This window comes from Diabrotica undecimpunctata, chromosome 1 (genome assembly GCF_040954645.1).
Source record: "Diabrotica undecimpunctata isolate CICGRU chromosome 1, icDiaUnde3, whole genome shotgun sequence".
Lineage (NCBI taxonomy): Eukaryota > Metazoa > Arthropoda > Insecta > Coleoptera > Chrysomelidae > Diabrotica > Diabrotica undecimpunctata.
In genome coordinates, this window is record NC_092803.1 from 150,058,802 (window position 1) to 150,085,438 (window position 26,637).

Below are 26,637 nucleotides of genomic sequence, written 5' to 3' on the forward strand. Positions count from 1 at the left end.
CAGATGATACACCAACTGAGTTGCTGAAACTAATAGAGGATGATCACATAACAGTAGTAGTAAGACTTTTTAATTCAATATATAACACCGAAGTGATTCCCACAGATTAGCTCAAATCCATCTTTGTCGCAATACCTAAAAAACACAATGCGAGAAAATGCTCAGAATATCGATTAATTAGCCTAATGAGCCACACTCTTAAAATTTTCCTAAGAATACTTCACAACAGAATTAGACGCAAATGCGAAGAAGATCTCGTAGATACCAATTTGGTTTTAGAAATGCTATTACAAAAATGCCGTGTCCAAAGAAAAGATGTATTTGCATGTTCCGTGCACTTCGAAAAGGCATTTGATAAAGTACAGCATGTAAAATTAATGTAAATATAGAAAAATATCGGAATAGATGACAAGGATATTCGTGTCATTAAAAATTTGTACTAGAATCAAACTGCTATCGTAAAAATTGGAGATAACTACACCGATGAAATCTCCATACAACGAGGAGTCAGACAAGGTTGCATTTTGTCGCCAACATTGTTCAATGTTTACTCGGACCAGTTATTTAAAAAGGCACTTGAGAGACAAACATATGGAATAAAAATCAACGGGGAATTACTTAATGTGATTAGATATGCAGACAATACAGTAATTCTGTCAGATAATATTGAAGGTCTCCAAATTCTGCTTGATCGTATTCACGAGGTAGGAGAGGGAATGGACATTAAAATAAACTCAAACAAAACCAAATTTTTAGTATTTAGTCGTGATCCACATCCTGATGCAAAGCTTCAAATAAACGGAGTCCAAGTTGAGAAAGTTCACAAAATGACATATTTAGGAACTGTGATAACGGACCAACTAGATCCAGACATAGAAATAAAACGTAGAATATTAATGACTAAAACTACTTTTATGAAAATGAAGTAATTTCTTTGCAATTCTCATCTCAGTTTAGAACTAAGACAAAGAATGGTTAAGTGCTATGTTTCGTCCGTAGTTTTGTATAGTGCAGAAGTGTGGACGTTAAAAGTATCGATCATGAACAAAATTGAAGCATTGGAAATGTAGGTTCATAGAAGAATGCTGAAGATACATTGGACAGCAAGGAAAACTAATGAAGAAGTACTAAGGAGCGTCAACAAAGATAGAAAACTACTAAAGACTGTTAAACATCGAAAAATGTCTCATCTGGGACATATAGTAAGGAGAAGTCGATATAAAATATTACAACTGATCCTTAAAGGCAAAATAGAGGACAGTAGAGCCCTAAAAACATTCTTGAATGGACTCAGATATCAAATACAGGACATTTATTCCATATTGCAGAAGATCGAGAAGCCTTCGCAATGGTGATGGCCAACGTTGGATAATTCTGATATGGCATGCGAAGAAGAAGACCACTGATTTCCTCCTGTTGCTGCTGATAGTTCACTTAAAATTACTTTATGATTTTCATCTTTCTTGATTAACTGTGACCTTTTAGGTCGACCACTTCGATTTTTAGAGCGAAATGAACCGTTTCACTTAAAAGATAAAATAAATTTGAAAAGGTTTTGTGATTTGGTTATCTTCTATCTGCATATATCAATATATAACATCTATATATAAGATCAAACCATTCCGTATTGCGTCATTTGTAAAATTATTGTGACCTGAAGTTTCACTTGCAAAGCAATGATAGCTTCAGAAAATGCAACAGTATAATGTTGCAGTATACCTACTGTTGAGAGTCAAATAAAAAATAAAGAATTGATAAGAATTTATCAATACACAGTGAAATTATTAACAAAAGACAAAAAAAAATGCATCTTTAACATAACAACGCTTTATCGTGTTTATATCAGTATTTTACATAACTGATAACCCTTTTCAAAACACTGAACGTTCCCAACTCTGATAGTATCAAAATTATAGCATTAAAAATAATACCGCTACAACACTTCGATATATATGTATATTTAAAAATTGGCCGTGAAAGTTCCGTCTTTGACAACATCAACCAAACAAGATTCTTTCGATAAATCAGTTTCTGTTTGGAAGATGTTGTTATTAGTGCTTCTTTCAATATTGGGTTGTATAGTCAGTATTGTAGTACTTTTTGTAATTCTGTTGTGGTTATATGTACACTTTGAATATGTTGCTTGTACTAGTGATGTTTGTTTAGTAGGAAAAACGGCATTAGTTACAGGTGGAAGTAAAGGTAGGTTTTATTTTTTTTTATCGTACGATTCTTTAAAAAATCTCTAAAAGCTATTCTTCCTTATCTTATTTGTTACTGCTCTAAACCGTTATATTTTTACTAATAAGAATTGAAATAACAGGATTGATATGGGTTTTACCAGGTTTATTCTTTCTCAAAATATTCTTAATTTAAAATGTATATCGTTTTATTGTCGGTCAGTGTTAATTCTAACAATAATTATTAATATTAATAATTTCGCAATATTCCAATATAAAATTTTATATACTGGTGAACTATTGACTAGTCACTCGACACTGAAGAGTACGTAGATTGAGACCTCAGTGCCGTTTGACGGTTCTTGTATTTCTAGAGAACACGATACCAGTACGATTTCAGATTGGCCACACGATACCAGTACATATCGAAGATAAGACTCGAACAAAGAAAAATGTGTTATTTTGGAAGATACTAAATTGATTTGCTTCGAAACAGATCTTATTGCATAGCAGGATGAGGCTAGTTTCTTACTTAACAAATCGATATGAAGGGACCATTTAAGGTTGCTGTCTATAAAAATACCAAGAAATTTTACAGAATCGACCATACCGATCTAACTGTTATTAAAAAGCAAGGGTTGAAGAGCTCCTTTATAGGATAATGGTACTGTCTTATCCACGTTAAAATAAAGTAAATTAGAGTCGGAACAGGTTTTTATTTTAAATCGATCAGAAGTTATAATTGCATGAAGAGTTGCAATACTAGAGTTCTTCCAGGTAATACTGGTATCATCAGCAAAAAGGAAAATTTTTCCATCGATTTTTAAGTTAGTGATGTCATTTGTAAAGATAAGGAAAACTAGAGGACCCAGTACTGAACTTTGTGGTACTTCACATACAATGCTTTTGTGACTAGAGTCAGTATAATTTGCTCAGTTGTTTCCTATTCCTCAAGTAAGATTGGACCAATTTAAAGAAATACCTCGAATTCCGTAGAAATTTAGTTTTTTTATCAAAATCTCGTGATTTACCCAATCAAAAGCTTTGGCTTAGTCACAAAAGACAGTGGCAGTATAAAGATTATTGTTTAGTGCTTGATAGACCTCATGTAGTACAGAAAACATAACATCGCTGGTACATTTATAAGATAAAAAGCCGAACTGACTTTGTGATACAAAAGAGAAAGGACATAAGTCAGGCTTTTATACGCCTCTCAATAATTTTGGATAGGACCGGTAGTAGGGCGATAGGTCTATAGTTGCAGACATTAGATTTTTCACCACCCTTATGGAAAGGAATAATAATGGCTGTCCTTAGGCAATCTGAAAAGGGTGCCAGGACTTCCAATACATTTTTTGGGATATTTGAGAAAATTTTTATGGATAGTCCTTCAGTACTACAGGAAGATTTGCTTTTGATACTACTGATTGTTTGGATCAGTTCAGATTTATCTACTGGTCGTATAAAGAATGAATTCGAGATCTTTTTTGAATTGGGGAGATAGGACATAGGATTTTGTTGTGGCAAAATAGTGGAGGTTATATTTTTACTCACATTAACGAAGTATTCATTTAGATTTTCAGGGTTTAGACCAGAAAATGTATGAGCTATGTTAGTTTTATTTCCAAGATCGTTTATTATGGACCAAGTTTCTCTTGCAACATTTTTAGAGCTTCCCAGATGATTTTGATAGTATATTTTTTGGCTGTTTTGATAAGTTTTAGATATGTTCCTCTGTACTTGGAGATATATTCAGTGACAAAGACGTTGGTAGTAAATTTCTTGATGCACAGAAGTGAACGCATATTCTTAGCTGATATGCGAATACCCTTGTAGTCTAGGGTTTGTGATGTTTTGACTTAATTGTAATTAAAGGAAATGCCTTATTGAAAATACAAACAAGCCTATCTAAAAATCACTAAAATTAGAGTCCACGTTCACAGAGGGAAAGTGCCACCCAGAAGTCAAGCACAATTTTTGGAATTTACGAAAGTTATGAGCCGAAAAAATCCTACCTAAACTTGTGATTTCATGGATTGCTTGTTAAGAGTATTAAACTTGGTACATACTGCTTCATGATCAGATAGTCTTGCATTAATAATTGTAGAGTGTACATCAAGGGGTGAGAAATCTGAGACAATATAATCAATTATGGTAGATGTTGTTTTAGTAATTCTTGTAGGAGAATTAACGTGCATTGTGAAAGCATACGATTCAAATATATTGACCAAGGATAATTGGGTAGCACAAGCAACAGGTCGTCTAACAAATTTAACAGGTTCTAACAAAAAAAATGTTCCGTGTATTAAGATTCTTGTTATAAACCAGTGAGAACTCCAAAAAGGATTCATTCAACAGAAAGTCATATTTTGTTATAGGAGAGAAGTCATTATTTGTAGAAAGAATTAGGGTGCCACCATGAGCTGAACTTGGATCATCATACCTAAAAATTGTGATATACTTTTCAACAAAACAAGGATCATTGACTTCAAGCCAGTGCTCGGTAAACGCAATTATCGGGGAAAATCCTAATTCCTCTAGAAACAAAAATAATTCATCTGTTTTATATCTTATAGAACGAATATTAATCAGAACCATGCTAAAGTTGTCATCACTATAAAAATATGGGGTTTCTAGTCCCACAGAACACGCCATATTATTTAAAAATTTCGTTTTGGTGAGGCAATGGAATAGTAGTTTCGGTGACTTTTCCTTGATATTTGTAGGTGAATAATTCTTTCCGAAGTGAGAAAGGACCTAAATTAGACCTTTATTAAATTATTTTGACATACTGTTGGCAGATATTTTTGCTTCATGAAACTATAATTATTTTGCTATCACTTTGTTTCGATCCACTCCAATCCACTATCATTAACCTAAAATGCGTCAAAAATACTTAAATACTTTGTATCTGTTTTTTTTTATCGACAAGGTAACTTACATAGGTACGTTTTGTTTTTAGGCATAGGATATGACATAGTTTTGCAACTGGCCTCCAGGGGCTGCAAAGTTATCATAGCTAGCAGAACAATAGATGAAAAGCTGAGAAAACAAATTATATGGGAAACCAATAACCCGAATATAGTACTGGAACATGTTAATATGAGCTCCTTTAAATCAGTACGTCTACTTGCAAGCAGGTTACAAAAGTCGGAATCAAAATTAGACATATTAATTAATAACGCTGGGATTCCACAATGTTTAGAAATTCCAACAGAAGACGGGTTGAATGAAACAATGCAGGTTAACCACTTTAGCGCGTTTCTGCTAACTCATCTACTTGTGGGTAAGAACAATGTTTAATATTTATCTTGGATTTTCATAATGCATGTTGTTATTCTTATCATTTATACTGATATTTCTTAACCCTTTATTCAGAAATAAATTAAAAGTGGACTTCATAAATGCGAAGGTTCTTAATTTTTTTTAAATTGCCTGTCAGAATTAACCCTACAGTACTCACGTGGGATACCAGTGTCTCCCACTTGCCGGAAAACCGCGCATGCGTTCTTATACAGAGCATGTGATATACCAGCTTCTAAGACTCAGGCATGATACCAAAGAATATAGACGCTAAGCGTCTATATTCTTTGATGATACTATGACTAACAAGATAAGGTATTGCGCATACTGAAGAGAGGGGAGATTCGGGGATAGAAGTCGTGACGTAAGTGGAGAGTTGAAAGTTCGTAATGTCCGTTTAGTTTGAATGGTTCGCGATTGTTAGCTAAGTTTATTTTATGTTTTATTTGTGTAAAAGGCAGATATATCTTACTAAAAAGTCTAAAAATGAGGTGTGCTGTTTTCAATTGTGATAACTATAATCAAAATAAAGATTTAGCTGGTAAAATTTATAGATTTTTTCGGTTTCCCAAAGATAAAGTTTTATGTAAGAAATTGATTCATTTTTGTCGCCGCTCTGACAAATTCAATGTGCTCACTGCAAGAATGTGTTCTATAAATTTTACTAGTAATGATTTTAAAAGAGATTTCGTGACACAATTATCAAAAAATGCCAGCAAGTGTAGAAAAATTTTGAAAAAGTATTCAGTACCTTCCCTTTTAGGAAACAGATTAGAGGAACCCTGTAAAAATTACGTAAGGTTAGATTAGTGGAGAGAAATGTTAAAAAACAGTGGTGGCAGATATAAGAGAAGGAAACAACGTAGGTATCATCATAACTTGTTTTCGTTGTGTTGGATTTTGTGTTTCTTAATTTTTACTGAATGTTTTTAGCTAATAACTTCATCTTTTAAAAAAAATAACAAAAGGAAAATACCACTATTAGTAAGTCAGTAACATATCGAGGATATATTATTTATGTTTTTTAAATAACAAACGTATAAAATCAGAATTTGGTGTTTATTGAGAGTAAACTAAATGTAACAGTAAAAACTTACAATGTCGGGATAGTATTATGAGGTTTTTTCCTGGTTTTTCCTCATAATTTACTATGGAATCACTAACAGGAGAATTTTACTGTTATCATGGCATATGGGTTGTGTTTTTAAAGACGAATTACATGCTATGATTTTTTTCTGACGGATATTCTCAAGTCAAACTTAATTTCAGATAATCGAATGAACTATCTTACAATAAAGTCGTCCCAGGAATGCAACTCAGCAATATTGGCAATAACATTATAACATTTTAAAGTCGTCTACTTTAAAATGTCTGAATGTAATATATGTCTGAATTGTCAATATACATGAGTAAGATAAAATTAAATCATTAGAAGAATTTTGCACCAAGTAACAAAAAACAAAATTTGTTTAATTTATTGCTTGTATTTTGAGAACGAGTTCAGAAGTGGAGGTTGAAACGTCAATAAACTTATTTTAACCTTGGATGTAGATATCCCCCAGTTCTCTCCATCTTTCCCTATCTTGAGCTGTTCTCTGCCATGTGGGACCTCCTTGTTTCCTGATGTCATCTTTCCACCTCATCTGTGGTCTGCCTCTTGATCTCTTTGCATTGTATGGACGCCACTTACCGATGGCATTGTTCCATCGTCCGTCTTGGAGACGTTCATTGTGTCCAGCCCATTTCCATTTCAGTTTTGCTGCTTGTTCTATCGCGTCTACTGTCTTTGTTCTGGTTCCGATCAACTGGTTACGTTTTTTATCTTTAAGTGATATACCCAACATTTGTCTCTCCATCGCTCTTTGTGCCTTCCTTATCCTATCCAAATTGGCCTGTGTAAATGTCCATGTCTGTGCTCCGTAGGTGAGCACCGGTATTATACAGGAGTTATATACCTTGCTTCGTAAGTATAGAGGGATTGTTTCATTTTTTAGAACGTAGGAAAGTTTGCTGAACGCTGCCCATCCCATTCTTACTCGTCTCGATATTTCGGCTGTTTGATTTTCTCTGTTAGCTCTGATTGCTTGTCCTAGATAGATATACTCATTTACCTGTTCTATTTTTTCTGTTTGTATTTTTATTGCCTCTTGGTCTTCCGTGTTTGTCATTACTTTTGTTTTGTTGAAGTTAATTTTTAGGCCTTGTTGCAGTGATTTTTCATGGAGTTAATTCAGCATTAATTCTAGTTCTTGTCGTTCCGAGGAGATCAGGAGTATATCATCCGCATATTTAAGGTGATTTAGGTACTTTCCGTTAATACATATTCCTCTGTTTTCCCAATCTGTTGATTTTATTATAACTTCGAGGGTCAAGGTAAACAGTTTAGGTGAAATTATATCGCCTTGTCGGACTCCTCGTTTAACTTTTACCTTTACAATTGTGGCTTATTCCCATTAAAATAACAATTACTTTAAAATGCCACAAGAAAATAGCTTCATGCCTACAAATCCCATTTAACTTTAACAATAATTCAAATTCTACTCTTCAATTACGGCATGCGCGCACGCGACCGATTTTGCGCTACGGTAAGATCGTATCTTGTCATTTTTTAGAGTATCGTGGACTTAGGTAAGTTTCTTAGTTAAACTTTCCAGTTTCCAGACAGTTTACTCAAGACTTTGGTGTGGTGCGTATGTGTTCATTTTTGTTCAGAGTTATTGTTGAGGTTAAATTTGCCATTTTTTTGATTTTTTAATGATATTTAAAGTCTGAAATATATTTTATCGTATGGAGATCATCGTTTCGACTCATACAATTATACAATATTTTCGATTTTTCGCTAAAGTGTTTTAGTTCCGAGGCAGTAGTATTCGGTAATCAAAATAACTCAAAAATTAAGTTAAACTCTTTTAGCGTTGATGACGTTTCTGACAGTTGTTCAAACTGATATGAATTAAAAACTACAGTTGAGTTTATCTTAACTAACAAAATAATAAACATGTTCAATAACAATATAGTTTTTGATACATTTATTCCTTTTAGTTTTTCTACTTTTTCATGTTAGTGCGTTATCGACACGTTATGTTTTACTCTTATTTCATTATACAGACAACATTTAGACTAGAAAAGTACAGTGGTACCTCGATATACAAGCGCACTAATATTCGAGTGTTTTGAGATACGAGTAGCCGGAGCGAACGATATTTTGGTTTGAGATGAGAGCAAGATTTGAGATACGAGGAATCGTTTTTTATTCAAATGCATACCTCTTATTTGACTATTTCTAATTTGCTTTATAAATAAAACGTAGTTTTACTGGCCTCGCGATAAAGATCAATTTATGGGTCTGTACGTGACTATTACTTGGACCGACAAATTAAATGGTCATTGGAAGTTAAATCCGACAAAAATTCGATTTCTAATACTAACCATATTGCACTCTCGATGTCGGTGTAATTTACACTGTGTAAATTTTTACTATATACCTCAGTCTGTCTGCTTTGTTTGTTTCCATCATTTTCGAAGTATTGTTGATAAGTTGGGTTCGCGTTTTGTGCTTTTTGTACATTATTACAATATTACATTTATTTTTACAACCATGGGTTCGAAGAAGAAGATGATGTCTATTGAACTAAAACGTGAAATCATTAAAAAACATGAGCAAGGTGTACGAGTAACTGACTTCGCCAGGATGTACGGACGTACCACATCAATGATATGTACTGTGCTTGAACGGAAGGAGTTGATAAATGGTATAATGCCAGCTAAGGCGTTACAATAATTTCTCAGCTTGGACTTCCCTCCATGAAAAGATGGAGAAACTACTAATGGTGTGGGTGACAGAGATGCAGCCCCTGACGAAGGAACCTTAATACAAAGCATCATATGTGAGGAGGCACGAGCGGTTTACGAAGATTTGCTAAAGCAGATCCCACACACTTCCACAAATGATGAATCGGAAGACTCGTTTAAAGCCAGTCGGGGCTGGTTTAATAACTTTAGAAAATGGACAGGCATTCACACCGTCGTCAGGTATGGTGAGGCAGCAAGTTCGGATGTGAAAGCAGCTGAGGTTTACAGAGCAGGTTTACATCAAAACGTTTTCCGAACTGATAGAAGCCAAAGGACACATCCTCAGTAAGTCTTCAACTGTGATGAGATAGGGCTTTTCTGGTAAAAGATGGCACATAGGACTTACATAACATCAAAGGAAAAGACGATGCCTGGTTACAAACCTATGAAAGATAGATTATCTCTACTACTTTGCGCCAATGCGAGTTGCGACTGTAAAATCAAACCTCTTCTAGTATACCATTCAGAAAATCCCAGAGCCTTTAAGTCACATAGGATTTTAAAAGAAAAACTGCCATTTATGTGGAAGGCAAATCCAAAGGCGTGGGTCACCAGGAAATTCTTTGTGGAGTGGATAAACCTGTGTTTGCCTCTTCTGTTAAAAAATATCTACAATATCTACAGCAAAACAACCTTCCCATGCAAATCCTTCTTGTCCTCGATAATGCTCCTTCTCACCCACCACATCTCGAAGATGATTTACTCCAAGAGTTCAAGTTTATAAAGATTCTCTACCTACCAGCCAACACCACTTATACGCCGCTCTTGCAGCCCATGGATCAGCAAGTGATTTCTAATTTTAAGAAGTTGTATACCAAGCACATTTTTCGGCGCTTCTTTGAGGTGGTGGAGAACACAAACCTTACCCTTCGAGAGTTCTGGAAGGACCACTTTAACATAGTAATATGCCTAAGAATTATTGAGCAGGCCTGGCTAGGTGTTACAACAAGGACCTTAACCTCCGCATGAAAGAAGCTGTGGCTTGAGGCTGTAGATGAAAGGGCATGCGAAGGACTGGAACTCGAAGTGTCAGTGGTAGATGAGATTGTTTCTCTTGGAAAATCCATGGGTCTGGAGGTGGATGAAAGAGATGTGAACGAACTTGCCGAGGAACAGTCTCAGGAGCTGACAACCCGAGGAGTTAGACGAACTACATTCGCACCGGCATGCGGTAGTTCAAGGAAAAATTAGTTTTGAAGAGGAGTCAGAATTGGAAGACGTTGTATCTACAAGAGATCCTGGAAATATGGGAGAAAGTTCCTAACTTCGTGGATAAAAATCACCCCGAAAAAGTTGCCACTGGTCGTGCATCGGCGTTGTTCAACAAAATTTGCCTAACACATTTCCGCAATATTGTGAAAGGGAGGAAGAAACAAACCTCCTTGGATAGTTTTTTTAAACGAGCAGATGAAAATGAGCAAAGAGTGACGAAAAAAGCGAAGACCACTAACGAAAATTAAGCGCTTTCGAAAGCACTTCGCTTTTTCTTATGTTTTTACAGAATATGTATGTATTCTTTGTTACTTATAAATGAATGTTACTTCTTTTAAATACATTTTTCTTATTACATTTTAAATACATCTTATTTAAAAACACTTGTTTTTTGTGTTTTTGTCTTCCAGCCTCCAAAAAAACAACTAACGTGTTTTTTTGGGGACTGGAACGGATTAATGACATTTCAGTTAATTTCAATGGGGAAAATTGCTTTGACATACGAGCAAGATTACGGAAGGAATTACACTCGTATGTCGAGGTACCACTGTATTTGTTTTTGTTTTTTCTATATTTTTTTTTCTTATACGATTTTCTAAAATGAATTGATGTTAAAACAAATGCAAACAGTACCACAATAAATTATTAGTACTTATGACCACGCTGTCAAGAAGAAGCAGAAAATTTTAAACACTTTATTTATTTGTATTTATTGTTACCAGCAATTTAAAATGAAGATTTACTTCTTACTGCTATATAGACTGGAGTCTGTCCGAAGACTGGTTTTAAAACTAAAATCAAAAACTAAAACTAAACGAAACTGTACAATAAAAGAAATCTATTTGGTAAAAAATTGAGTGAGTTATTGCCAAAAACGATTTTTGACGTTTTATAGAATTTTGAGGTTATGTGTCAATATTTTGTGCTAAAATTTGGTGAATTTTCATAGTTTGTGATGCCAAATAATACCCCAAAATTTGGAGTTAAGTTTCCGCAGGGGACAATTTTGACATTCTTATCCGGCTATGTCCTTTTGAAATGACCTTTTTCTATTCCTACAACATTTAATTCTACCTAATCTCTTATCTATTACTATCTTGCCAATTTTATTCTTTGCTGCATAAAAAACAGGTATATTTCCGAATCACAATAATATATATATATATATATATATATATATATATATATATATATATATATATATATATATATATATATATATATATATGTATATATATACAAGAAATACTGGATATTATTGACTGTCGATATAAACAAACAACAGTTTATTAGGGCTGCATTCAGATGGTTTGGCAGGGATGTTACAGAAACACTCTTTTGACTTTTGGTCTAGCTTTCGAAATTGTTTTATTCCTTCTTGAAGACATAGTCGTTGAGATTATTTAAAGCTATGACACTCAACATTAATAACACACATATGAAATATAACATAAAATAATGAACAAAATACATTTTAAAATTTAGTTATGATAGTAAAAATTTTGTTTGTGACATCTTTTAATGGTGTGTTTTTAAAATGTATTTTGTTCATTATTTTATATGTTATATTTTATACGTGTGTTATTAATGTTAAGTGTCATAGCTTTATATAAATAATCTCAACGACTATGTCTTTTAGAAGGAATAAAACAATTCCGAAAGCTAGACCAAAAGTCAAAAGAGTGTTTCTTTGGCTGCAGTCAGAAGGCCAAACCTTCTGACTGCAGCCCTAATAAACTGTTATTAAACTGTTAAATTATTATTATGGTTCACAATAAAATAAAAATACATCTTTCTTTTCATTTTAGATCTTTTGAAAAAGTCTGAAGGTGCTAGAGTAATTTTCACAGGATCATTTTTGTCTTATTTTCACACGATGACAAGGAGATCAATAAGCGATTTTAAAATTCAGAATTCTACGTTTAGAATCTTTGACTACCCTAATTCCAAATTCTGTAATATAATAACCGCAGACATATTTGCAGTTAAACTTAAACGATGGAATATTACTTGTAACAGTTACCAGCCTGGAATAGTTAAAACAGAGATATTTAATAAGGCTGAAAAGGATGTAAGGAGTTTATTCGATGTTTTGCTATTTTATTCCACAATATACCTATACGCAAAATTTGGTGTGGTAAGTGTTATTACGTTTATTTTCAAAACAATATTCTGACAGTTTTTAGAGAGATTCTCACGAGTGTTTCACTTTTCAGCATTCGAAATAATAACCCTCATTTAAAAAGATAAAAATTTTAGACTTGATTAAGATTTAAATTGGAGTTAATCAACAGCAGAAGATATTTATTAGACATTTTATCGATACGGCACATGTAGAATAAAATAATAACGCTGATACTTTTGGTAGGTGCGAATGGTTACTTATTTATAAGAATAATAAAAATTCTGCATTCTAGTATGATGTAGCACATGACGACCAAAGCCATAGATATATTGATGGTATGGTAACAGAAACATTGCCCGATGCATATGTTAATCCTCAGTGGAATACTCCAATTGGAATTAAGGATTGGGAATGTATCACCGAATGGATCTTGATAATAAGTATGACAACCGATGTGAAGAAACCGAAGTCAATATCTTTGTTATACATATATGAATAAAATGATATGAAAAGAGTAAACACCAAGGCATTTTTTGGGAAAAGGCGACAGAGATTATAGATAGCACAGAAGGTAACCCAATAATAATTTTAGATCTTAATGGTAGAGTAGGCGTAAATGACAAAGATTCCGTGGATGTACAAGGACAACATGGAGAACTAATAATAAACAATAATAGAAACGCATTATAGACTTTTGTAGAAAGAATGACCTGAGAGAATAATTATGAATTCGTTTTTCCAACACAAAGATGTGCAGAAATATACCAGAGATGTTAAAAGTAGAGTTGAAAGATCCATTATTGACTATGTATTGGCGAACAGACCCCAAAGACAATGTATTAATAATGTTAGGGTACGAAGAAGAACAGAAATATAAAGCGCCCATTACCTGGTATTAGCCCGAGGCACAGGAACACAAAAGAAACCGAGGAAAAGAGACAAAACCCTAAGAAACCTCACTAACGCATTTATTAAGTCATACAAGCTAGCACATAAATACAAAAACTGTGTAAACAATATTTTACAAAAGCACTTAAATCAGAATTACGACCTAGATGAAATTTGGCACAAACTTAAAGAAGTACTCCTACATATGGGGAAATAAGCAGTAAACAAATCTGCGGAATAGCTAGAATTAGAAAAAACAAGCAGAACACGAATTTATGGGGTAATGCGTAGACAGCAGATGACAAAAGTAAAAGATGGCGATCGAAGCAAAAAAGAAGAACTGGGAGGATTTTGGTAATAAAATGGAGAGAGATTGCCACACCAATCAAAAATTATTTTACAAAACCCTGAGAAGTCTAAAAATAGAGAAGAGACAACAAACACCAAAACAAATTAAAAATAAAGATGGCCACATCCTCTGCGAGGACGAAAGTACTATGAACAGATGGAGAGAATATTTTGAAAACTTCTTTACCCAAGAAGACTCCAATAATAAATTAGACAACACTGAAGAAAATGTACATGAGCACCAAAATCAAAACGAAATACCAACAGATAAAGTAAGAGAAATAATATACGTTTAAAAAAGAAAGGCGCTGGCTATGATAAGATGCGGAAATGCTAAAAAATAGGGGAGAAAATGGAAATGCAATGGTCAGAAAAGTTTTCAGTAAAGCATGAAATGAGAGATGCAGAGACTGAAGCAAATATAGAGGTATAATCCTCCTGAGTATCCCTTCCAAAATACAGTAGACTCCCTCTATAACGAGAACTGAAATGGCAGACTAATTACCTCGTTATAAGCGGATCTCGTTACATCAGACAATAATAATACTGTGCATACATATGAATCTGTAGTTTTCTACACCATTAATTTCCTATAGTGAAGCCATTCGGAGCAATATAAGATGCTAATAAATATTGTTTGAATGGCGTTTTTGAAAAAAAGTTATTTACTTTTATTGTCAATGAAATATATTAAAACATAAAAGAGTTGTTTACTTTTATTATCAATGATATACGTTAAAACAAAAAATCTGTACTTATATTTGTTTCCAACTACATAATGTATAAAGCGTATTTTCAAGGATAACATAAACTATTGCTTCTGCAATTTTAAGAACTCTGTCATTTTTAACTGCTTTAAATGGTCCAGTATCATTCTATCATATTTTCTAAAGATGTGAAACAGTTGTATTTATTCATTGCAAAGAAGTTTATTGCGGGCTGCAGTTAAGTTTATTGAGGGGCTGTTTGAAAAGGTATTTATTTATAGCCACGACCCGACCAAAAACGTAAAAAACACGTTTTTGAATCTTATTCAACACTACTACAAAAAGTGGACCATACACTGGAGCAGTCACAGAGCAGATTCAGGAAGGGAAGAAGCATCCTTGACCATATTTCCACACTTACGCAGCAAATAAAAAGTGCACGAAATACAAGCATGGAACTATACCAAGCCTTTATAGACCTGGAAAAAGCATTTGACAGAACCTCGCGGATAGAAACTTACAAAAGTCAGGGGAGTAAACAGAAAACTAAGAAAAGCTAATATGAACCTATACAAAAACACAAAAACAGAGTAAGAACAGATAATATGGAATCTGACGAGTTTATAATCAATGATGCCTTACGACAAAGAGGTATACTAGGCCCCATTGTATTTCATATTGTATTAAATGATGTAATGAAGGAAACCAGAAGAGAAACATTAAAAATACTTGTTATACATAGAAACTTGGAAATTATACAGATAGCGTAATACACATTTGTAGATGATCTCGATGTATTTGGAAGAGACGGGGGCGCACTCAAGAGAAACTTCCAAATGTAGGGCGATAAATCTAAAAAACGTTACGTTAGGATTAACGAAAGTAACACTAAGGTCATAATATGTGACAAAACAGACAAACGTACAAAAATAGATTAAAATCAACAACGAAACCGTGAAACCCATTATTATTTGAATAATGGATGCAAGAAATATATTCCTAACGAATTAAACACTAAAACGCTGTAGATGTATACTACACAGCGGGGGAATTTTATGAAATTGAGGAAAAATAGTTTAATGATTAAAAAAAGTTCATAAGTTGAGGGCACAATTCTTCTATCACTTGTTAAAAAACATAAAGATGCTTTACTGATTCTGTCATTTGATTTAGAGAAGAACCAGCCACTATCAAACATTTCTTATCAAGCCACTTATTAAAACAATTATATACTATTTAAATTTAAACTAGATTTAGAAAATTTAGAAATTTAGAACTATTTAAATAATTTCTGAGTTGTTGTTGGTCACTTACAATAAAAATTAGGTCCCGAAACGACACATCCTTTATAATATGGACAGAAAATCAATGCAACGAATTGGCAAGTCCTCAGGCGTATTTTATTATTTAACATCAGTTGTTGATTTGTCCTGTTTCGTAACGATTATCCTTCTATATATGACTGTAAGGGCCACATTAAAAATACAATTTTATTAAATATGTAATTTAACTTTGGAATACTCTAAAGCGATTTAGTTAACATGAGTTGTAAGAGTACTCTTTAAAATATCATTAAGTCGACAGGTGGTTTCGTGTCTTAGTATAAAACCATGCAAACATGTCTAACAAGACTAAATCTAATAATTCTCATCCAAGAAGAATCAATCTACCGCAAAGAAGCAAATCGATGACTGCCGTGTCCGTTGCGAAACAGGGGAAACGGATGAATCAACTGAAACCCTGAAATTTTTATTGAAATGGTGAATATATGTTTTTATCAATCAATATTTTTTATTTTAATTGCAATAGAAAATCCGAAAACCCGAACCTAGACGTAGTTTAGGTGGTAGAAAATCAGTTTCTTAAGCAATCGAATAAGAAGCAAAACTCACATTTGCCAACGTCATTGGATCCAAAATTAAACTATTCGACTAAAAATCAAATTGTAGAATGTATATGTCCAAATTCAAAACTCACATTATCCAAAATGTAAAATATATATTTGCCATCACTTAATTCTCATTTATAATAGGCTTAGTAAAACAAATGTGCAAATAAATCTAACAAAATAAGTTTTAATTACTATTTAAATGAAAATAAGCCACAATTAAAGTTTAAAGTACGTTTATTGATATTTTAATTTCCACTTTGGAAATCGTTCTCAAAATACAAACATTAGTAAATTGACTAATGTTTGTATTTTGAGAACGATTTCCGAAGTGGAAATTGAAACGTCAATAAACGTACTTTAACCTTTAATTGTGGCTTGTTTCCATTTAAATAGTAATTAATCTAACATGTCACAAGAAAATAGCATCAGAACAATATTAAAAAATAAGTTTTTAAGTTATTTTTCGAGTTTTTTGCATTTTGTTAAAATCGACGAAATTGGAGAATGTCAGTTTTGCATTAGATCCCTCATTTTATAAAACAGTAACTTTAAATGAAAAATCGACCTGTTAGGAAATTTTAATAGTATTGTTTATTTAGCTAATAATGAACATATGCGTGATGTGATACATTAAGAAATACAGTATAACGAGAAAATAATATCCAAATTTAAAATTGTTTCTGTAATGAACATATAAAAACATTAACCTTTCATTATAATCAAAATGAAGATTTAAAGTCATAATTATTATCGTCGCTATCCTCATTCAGATAATAAATGATAATAAGATTATTGGCATTTAGATCTTCACAAACGTTTTATTCTCCTATTAATTTATCTATTTTTTCTTTTTTTTTCCAAATTTGAGAAATGGCAGTGTTAAATGTTAGTTGCCATGTTTCGAAAACTGAATCGTCGCTATAACTATTATGTTCATTCATCATTTATATTTTGCATATTTTCCAAATACAGTCGATTAAATAGAATCGATACAAAAGTAGTCGAAACCTTCGTTTTCTTCTTTATGGACCGTATCCGTATTCAGACGTTAGTCATCATCATGTTTAAAATTTCCTGAAACCGTTTCTCTATCAGCTGCTGCGAAAAATAATTTTTCTACTGTGGTACCACACCATTGACTAATATTACGCAGCCATGAAAGTTTCTTTCGACCAATTCATCTCATTCCTTCCACTTTTCCTTGTATTATAAGGCGAAGTAAATGGTATTTGGGTCCTCTAATTATATGGCCGAAGTATTCTGCATTTTTTCTATTTATGATGTTTGTGAACAAGCTTGCTTCTAATTTGTTATTGTGCTGGTCCATTTAGTCTAGGCGGGATCTGTTTTGGATTGGACATTTTCCATAGGAAGCTATTTTTTTGCTGGAATCATTTCAAGATGTGCCCAATATCGATAATCCTGATATGCGCCAGTCGCAAACCCTGTGCTAAATTTTTTATTTAACAAAATCTGAAAAAAATTGAAAATTTCTCATTTTTTGCTCCTATTTTCGTTTATAATTCGGAAAATATTGATCCTAGAGAAAAAATTATATAAAGTTAAAAGTTTCGTTATTAAATTTTACACAATATTTTGTTAGCTAGAAATTGAAAATTTAATGTTTATTGTTGAAAAAATAGCAATAATTGGAAAAAAAGTACAAAAAAATGAAGTTAATCCTTTAAATGTTTTCGACTTTCTAAACTTGACCTACAAGCTAAATATTCCGCCTAGAAAAACCTTTTAATATGTTTAAAACGTACGCTAAATTTTGTTAAGATCGGTCGGATAGGTTTTGAATAATAATATTGCAACCCAGCCTACTGAAAAAAAAAAAAATCGCAACTTTTCAAATTTATAGTAGGCCCTAAATAAGGCTTTCAGATAGATACAAATTTTTTTACACATAAAAGAAGGCTCAAACTTTCAAACGCTCTTTGTAAAATTCAAATCGGTTCACTAGGAGAGTCTAGAAATTTTTTTTAAAGTTTTAAGCATTTTTTAGGCTTATAAACAAATTGAATAACTTTACGAGCTTTAAACATATCAATTTCAAAATTTATACACTTAAAGAACATTAAAAGATGCTTCTTTAAAAAAAAAAGATACATTCGGCTTACTAGTTGCCGAGATATTGAAAGTCAAAGTTGGCATACATTTGCCGTGTAACCATAAGTGATAGAGGGTAGGGATGGCGGTTTTTGACAAAACACCGGTTTTCGGTTATACCGTTTTTTTTTTGCTTACGGTTTAACCTGGTGGTTATAACCGGCCAAAAAAACCGGTTTTTCCAAAAACCGGTTTTCGTTTTTTTTTTAATCCAATAGCTTACAAGTTTGCACTTTCAGTTTGCTTCTGTATTTATAAAATAAAATAAAATTTGAATTATGGTTTTGTCTGGAATAATTATTTGAGAATAATAATTATGATTGGGATCCAAAATAATACCTAACCTAATCCTAATTACCGTAAAAACCTAATAACCGGTTTTTACTTTAAAAATAAAAAACCGGTTATAACCAGGACAAAAAAACAACCGATAAAACCGGTTATTGCGAAGTAAAAAAAACCGGTTTTCGGTTAAAACCGGTAGGTTTTTCCCATCTCTAATAGAGGGCTCGTTTTTAAACAAATACCCTCGTCTTGTCAAGTACTTTTTATATGAAAAGTTTTACGTAATGCGCTTTATGGTAACATCCATAAAAAAGAAAAATAAAAAACCGTTTTCGCGTAAAATGTCGCTCGGAATGCATGAGAGGTGGTGGTGGGGGACATTCACTCGAAATGTGAATCGGCGAGTTCAAAATCATAGCGCGCGCTAAAAATTGCATTACCTCGGCTTCTTGTTAACCAATTTTCCTCTTTTTTTTTTGAGTCGATGTCTCGGACGACAAGGATTTTAAATATCATATTTTCAAATACCATTTTTAATTGCAAAATTGGGAAATTTGCAATAAACAATTGTATGTTATATAAGTAATTGCATTTTTTTTCATGCATTTTTTTTGAGCTTGCAATTTATACATTGAAGTAAATTGTTACATTTAGTAAACAAATATGTATTTATAAATTGTTAATAAATAATTTAAATTGTTAAAACAAAGGCGAACGAAAAATTTTTTTTTTTTTATAAATAAACTTTATTTTGACTCAATCTTCAATAATTTTTTTTAAGTATTTTTCTTTTTTTCGAAAGACAAGAATCTTCAGGTCTGACCTTGACCTTCAATATCTCGGCAACCAGTAAGCCGAATGTATCGTTTTTTTTTTAAAGAAACGTCTTTTAATGTTCTTAACGAATGAATGTTCTTAATGAAGTATTTTTCTTTTTTTGGAAGGACAAGAATCTTCAGGTCTGACCTTGACCTTCAATATCTCGGCAACCAGTAAGCCGAATGTATCGTTTTTTTTTTAAAGAAACGTCTTTTAATGTTCTTTAAGTGTATAAATTTTGAAATTGATATGTTGAAAGCTCGTAAAGTTATTCAATTTGTTTATAAGCCTAAAAAATGTTTAAAACTTTAAAAAATTTTCTAGGCTCTCCTAGTTAACCGATTTGAATTTTACAAAAAGCGTTTGAAAGTTTGAGCCTTCTTTTATACGTAAAAAAAATTGCAACTATCTGAGGGCCTTATTTAGGGCCTACTATAAATTTGAAAATTTGCGATTTTTTTCCAGTTGGCTGGATTGCAAAATTATTATGCAAAACCTATCCGACCGATCTTAACAAAATTTAGCACACGTTTTAAACATATTAAAAAGTTTTTCTAGGCGGAATATGGAGCTTGTAAGTCAAGTTTAGAAAGTCGAAAACATTTAAAGGATTAACTTCATTTTTTTGTACTTTTTTTCCAATTATTGCTATTTTTTCAACAATAAACAATAAATTTTCAATTTCTAGCTAACGAAATATTGTGTAAAATTGAATAACGAAACTTTTAACTTCTTATAATTTTTTCTCTAGGATCAATATTTTCCGAATTATAAACGAAAATAAGAGCAAAAACATGAGACATTTTCAATTGTTTTTAGATTTTGTTAAATAAAAAATTTAGCACAGGGTTTTCAACTGACGCATATCGTGATTATCGATATTGGGCACATCCTGAAGGGATTCCAGCAAAAAATAGCTTCCTATGGAAAATGTCCATTATGGTCTGAATTTCTACAGATCCCGCCTAGTCTAATTTAGCATTGTGGGTTTTAATGTTCATATCTCACAACCATATAATAGGCTAGACCACACACAACACTTCAGTACCTTCTTGCTAATAGGTATCGACAGGTTTCTGTTACATAAAACTGGTTTCCAGGTGATAAAAGCCTTACGTGATATTTCTATCGTATTTATTATCTCTTCATCAGTCACAATTTACATTTAACCAGACGCCGAGGTATTTAAAATGGTTTACGCGTTCTATATTAATCTTTCCAACTGCCATGCACTTTGTCTTTGAAATATTAATTTTAAAGCCTCTTCGATAACTTGATTTACTGACTAGATTTACTAATGTTTGGAGATCTTATAAATTTTCTGCAAGAACAGCTGTATCGTCAACGTATCCGATGTTGTTGATTATAGTAGACTTATTTAAGACACATTCTCAAATTATTCCTGAAAATAATACGTATAAATAAAAAACTGGAAGAAGGAATAGATGATAGTCAGTTTGGGTTCAGAAACGGACTGGGAACCAGAGAAGCGTTATTTGCTTTTGTTTGAATTGGTGAGCAATAACACTGATGACACTGATGAAACAATCAAGCAGGCTTTTGCGCTAAACGCTCACGACTCTAAGAATCATCTTAGAACAAGCTAGCAAATGGCAAAATAATATAAATATAATGGTTATTGAGTTCAAAAAGGCCTTCGATAGTATAAACATAGAGCAAATGTGGAAGATTCTTAAACTATATGAACTACCGATGAAATACATTAATTTGATGAGATTATTTTACAAGAGATACAGAGTTAGGCTGATGCTGGAGAAATGGTAGAATATATAGTTATACCAAACAGAGTTAAATAAGGATGCTATTCCTAATACCAACGGATTCGATCATAAAAAAGTAAGCGATAAAAAATCAGGTATTAGGTGAAACTTGCACAATTAGTTGGGGGGCTTGGAGTTCACAGACAGCATTTGTCTAGATGTCTAAATGTCTAAAGGAAGTAACCAAAATCAAATTATTTAATAGTTGGAGACAGTAAGAAACAACTACCAAAAAATTACAAACCTTTATAAATAAATCGTTGGGAAAAATCCTAAAAATATACTGGCCTGATATAATAAAAAATGAAGAACTATAAAGAAGAACAAAACAATAGAAAATAACAGTCACAATTAGAAGAAGAAAATGAAAATCGATTGAACATACACTAAGGAAAGACCAAAACAATATAACGGACAGACAGAGTACCCATCAGATGCAAAAAGAAGAAGAGGAAGACGGGATAATAGCTGGAGAAGAACTGTAACAAGAGATCATACAAAAAATGCCCTGAGATGGAAAGAGGTCAAACAGAGAGCATGAAGTAGAGAGGAAGTTCAGCCAATCAGCCATCGTTCACTTTTAGCTATGAAGAGTGCCCAATTCTCCATAAGCAGGAAAAGGCATTGTGTTTAATCTGTATTTAGTCTTATTAATATATAATTTAAGGAAACTACAGAATAACAGTCGCTGATATTTATAAATATATGATAAAATGTTAAAAAACGTGACTTCGTTATGATATGCTAATATATGCTGATGATGTAGTGATAGTAGAAAATGCTAAAAGGAATTATAAACAAATACTGGAACAGTGTTGACAAGGGTTTGAAATGTCACCTCGGGGGAACAAATAAGGGTCTATACACCTTCTGATATCCCCGGGTGCTCTGTAGAGGGCTTCGGAGTAAACGTCGAGAGCTCCTCTACTTAAGTCCATTTTCGGGTTATGGACTTGGAAAATATTTATATCTTTGGTGTCTTGCATTGAAAAAGGCAAGATATTTCTTACACGACAAATTTCTCGTCGAAAATGGTACATTAGGTTGTGGTCTTCCGATGGCTTGTCTTGAGAAAGACAAGATATTTTCTTACATGACAAAGGATTGTCGAAATAAAAAACACCAAGTTAAAGTTGAAAATAACTCTCAGCCACAGAGTATGAAAAATAAATGTAGGAAGCAGAGCCCCGAGAGTACTAAACTCTCGGAGAGCCCGTGAGGAACTGACCTGGCTGACCTGAAAATCGCCAATATTTATATGTGCCGTTCGAGCGATAAATAGGGATTTCCAGGTCAAGAGCCAATGGGAAAATTTGAGGCGGGGCGATGCGCATCGAAATGCGCACTAGTCCATAGACTATGGCATTCGATGACAGAAAATGCTTAAATATATGAAGGGAGTAACAAAAAAGAACAAAATTAAGAACTTCTATAGTAAAAGAAGTTTAGGGTTTGAACCAATTCATACCCAAATGGGAGTGGGTGCGGTAATGTTGGAGTATAGTAACTGATTTGGGAGCAGAGAGAGCAAAGTGAATTATTTTAATGTTAAGTAGTTTAGTCTTAACACCTACTTAACGAAGTCTACGTTTATTCTAATTTTTTAAATAATGCAAAGTGGATTATTCATCTTGATCCAAATAAATATTAAATAATAAATTTTAATCTAATAAAAGGCAGATATCGAGTAACGTTTTAATTAAATCTTGTCCAAGCAAGATTTAATAAAAACTATGCTCGATATCTGCCTTTTATTTGATTAAAATTTATTTATTCGATCATTCAACCTTATATTACTTTACTTCCTCGTCATACTACACCTTCTCATTCATTCTTAATACCTTCGTCAAAATGATGTTATATTTTTTTAAATTAAGTTAATTCTCACTATACAATACTCTTAAGGCCGGTTGTTCGAACGCTAATCAAAACTCAAATATTTAATTAAAATCAAATACGTCACATTTTGAGGTTATGTTGACTGATTTATTTTATTTAAGTTTATTATTTTGCGTTTTAATTTAAATAAAACATAATTAAACTCTGTCTGATGTTAATTTCATGTTTTTATAATAATAAGCAATTTATAATAATTTTGACAGCTACTGTGACGTATTTGCTTGTAATTAAATATTTGATTACAATCAACTTTTGATTAGCGTTCGAACAACCGGCCCTTAAATAACCAAAAATACTAATTGTTTTTGCAAAATGGTTTGCTTACTTTGCATTTTTATTTACTACAATTAATTCATATGTGATATTCTCTACACTAAAGTAAAAGTTACGAAGTAGCGGCAATAAAAATTAAAGGCGTATAGTGGGCATGAGACCTGTCCAGAGCAAATGAACGATGGAGTGAATATGGATATCAGGAAAATCGGTGTGGCAAATCGCAACCTTGCTGCAAAGAATAGGACCGAATGGACAAATAGGCTTAGGAAGGCGATCATCTAGGATAGCAGTGAGACTATCCCTTTTACGAAATATTTTTGTGGATTTTCATTAATGGTGAAAATGGGCGGAAGCAACGTTTTTTTCAACATTTTGTCATATATCTCGAAAACTATTGATTTTAAGAAAAAAATTGGGTCATTTAAAGGAAATAATTTGGAAAAATTTTTGTCAGTCAACATGAAATATATTTAAATTTTCTACAAGATACATAATATTGCCAAATTTATATCTTGCTTCACAAAAATCAATACAATTTTTTACGCGTATTTAATGTATTTTAAAGCGTAGTAATGAGACATTATTTATCTAAAGGTTACATCTAGTGATATTTAATCAAAAATTTTATGTTTATTTTTCAAATATACGAACGAAACACATCAGAATGCTTAAATATAATATCTTATGTTTTTGTGTACATTAAACATTTTATTTGTAGAAAACAAGAGTCACCTCACAGGGCGCCGTACAAATAGTAACTGCCAGAGAGTTTGAGAAAGTAACAGGAAATTTTGTTGGTAGATATTTTCATAACGTTCGACCTAGAGCCGCTTGTGATACAGCATTTTGTGAAGCTATCTGGAAGGCGTCAGAAGAAATGGTGAAACTGAATCCAGAGGAAAAACTAGATTATTCTTATAAATAGTGATTAAAACATTATTTTTTAATAATTATTTGATATTATTTAAACCATACATTGGACATTATTATAGAAATAATTATAACCAACATCCTTAAGCAGAATTGGACAAGTGTGGCTTTAGAGGACAAAAAATAAGAATTATTAAGTTGTTTTTAATTAATTTCATCAGAGTATAATATAAGTTCATTGAATGTGTAGGCGAATACTGATTTATCAAAAAGATTCGAAAGGTACAACTTTCTTAGAGCACCCTGTATAGTATTACATACATAATTATTCTAGGATCCTCGCTCGTGTCGAAAGAGTTTTGGATGTAGTTGTTTTAAAATTCATATACAATCTTTTATTATTATCTTTAAAATTAAAATGAATTTAAGGGCGTCATTCTTAATAATTTACCCTCGTAAGAAAAAAAGCTCAGACAGAGAAATAAAATAAAAAATTTAAAACAAAGCTATTAACAAAGCTAACCTTTATTATTTTGTAACAAAGAAAAAGTTATTAAAATATTGTAGGAAAATTACATCATATTGCACAAGAATCAACATTCTTTATTTAGATATTACATTACAAATGAGAAGTGCTTATTCTTCTTCTTGATATGCCTATCCGTTACGAATGTTGGTGATCATCATGCCAATCTTTATCTTATCTGCAGCAGCGCAGAAAAGCTGCACAGATGTTGTATTGAACCAGATTCTGAGGTTCTTTAAGCAAGATGTTCTTCTTCTTCATGGACCTTGTTTTCCAAATATTTTTCCTTGCAGGATGGCTTGAAGAAGAGCATATCTGGATTCAATTCGCATAATATGTCCGAAGAATTGTAACTTTCGAGATTTGACGGTGGTCAGTACCTCTCGGTTCTTATTCATTCTTCTAAGTACCTCCTCATTTGTGACTCGGTCAGTCCAGGGGATCTTAAGTATTCTCCGATATAGCCACATCTCAAATGCTTCCAGTTTTCTGCACATATCTTCGTTCAAGGTCCACAATTCAACACCATAAAAAAGGACAGAGAAGACGTAGCATCGCAGCATTCTTACTTTTGTATCAAAGAGGTTGTGACTCTTGAAGAAGGCCCCCATCCAATTGAAGGTGGATCTAGCTTTTCCGATGCGTGCTCTAATCTCCTGGTTGTTGGTCCATTCTTCATTTATTATGGTGCCGAGATAGTTGTAGTGCGTCACTCTTTCTACAGAGAATTGTCATAGAGTTGACCTTCTGTTATCCTTTTCTTGCTAATTATCATAAGCTTTGTTTTCTTAACGTTCATAACGTTCATATTGAGTCCTTATTATTGTCTGTAATACTTGATTTTGTTCATAAGAACTTGTGTAGGGTAGGTCTTCTAAGTTGTCCGCAAATACTATGGTGGCTAGCCAATAACCGTTTAGTATAATACCTTTTTAGTTTCGTGCAAAGCTTCGATAAATATTCTTTCAGAGTACAGATTGAAGATTAGAGGAGACAAAATACAGCCTTATCTCACTCCAGGCATGATTTTCACATAGTCAGTGTGTTCACCTTCACTCTGAGATTTTCTGTCTGATTCCAGTAAAGATTTCGAATTATTTTCAGATCTTGGTTATTCATTCCTGCTTCTTTAAGTATTTGCATCATCTTGGCGTGCTGTACTCGATCAAACGCTTTCTCGTAATCAACCAGACATGCGTATACGTCTTAGTTGACGTCTCTGCATCTCTGGAATAAGACTTGTACTGAGAACAAAGCCTCTCTAGTACCAACAGCATTTGTGAACCCGAACTGGTTGGGAAAAATTTGACTTTCACACAGCTGTAGATTCTCTTATGAATTATCTTTAGGAACAATTTTAGGAGATGACTCATGAGGCTTATAGCTATATATATATATATATATATATATATATATATATATAAATATATATATATATATATATATATATATATATATACTTTTTTGGAAGTGCAATAAACTCAGATTTCAGCCATTCTGTTGGTATTTCTACAGAGTTGATTTATTAATATATTTATGGTTTTATATTTACCTGGGTCATTT

General features: G+C 32.6%; 1 protein-coding gene across 1 annotated transcript; it reads left to right on the plus strand.

Annotated features, from left to right (window-relative positions):
• Window positions 1-1,926: 1,926 nt before the first annotated feature.
• On the plus strand, window positions 1,927-24,803 carry LOC140440773 (retinol dehydrogenase 12-like). The gene is made up of 4 exons (XM_072531143.1): window positions 1,927-2,202; window positions 5,143-5,466; window positions 12,356-12,684; window positions 24,397-24,803. The coding sequence occupies exons 1-4, from the start codon at window positions 2,043-2,045 to the stop codon at window positions 24,601-24,603; spliced, it is 1,020 nt and encodes a 339-aa protein (XP_072387244.1). The 5' UTR covers window positions 1,927-2,042; the 3' UTR covers window positions 24,604-24,803.
• Window positions 24,804-26,637: the final 1,834 nt, after the last annotated feature.

Coding starts and splice junctions, on each gene's coding strand:
- LOC140440773 (XM_072531143.1), top strand. CDS start 2,043: ATGTTGTTATTAGTGCTTCTTTCAATATTGGGTTGTATAGTCAGTATT. Junction 5,467..12,355: donor GCTAACTCATCTACTTGTGG/GTAAGAACAATG, acceptor TTTTCATTTTAG/ATCTTTTGAAAAAGTCTGAA. Junction 12,685..24,396: donor TATACGCAAAATTTGGTGTG/GTAAGTGTTATT, acceptor TTTTATTTGTAG/AAAACAAGAGTCACCTCACA.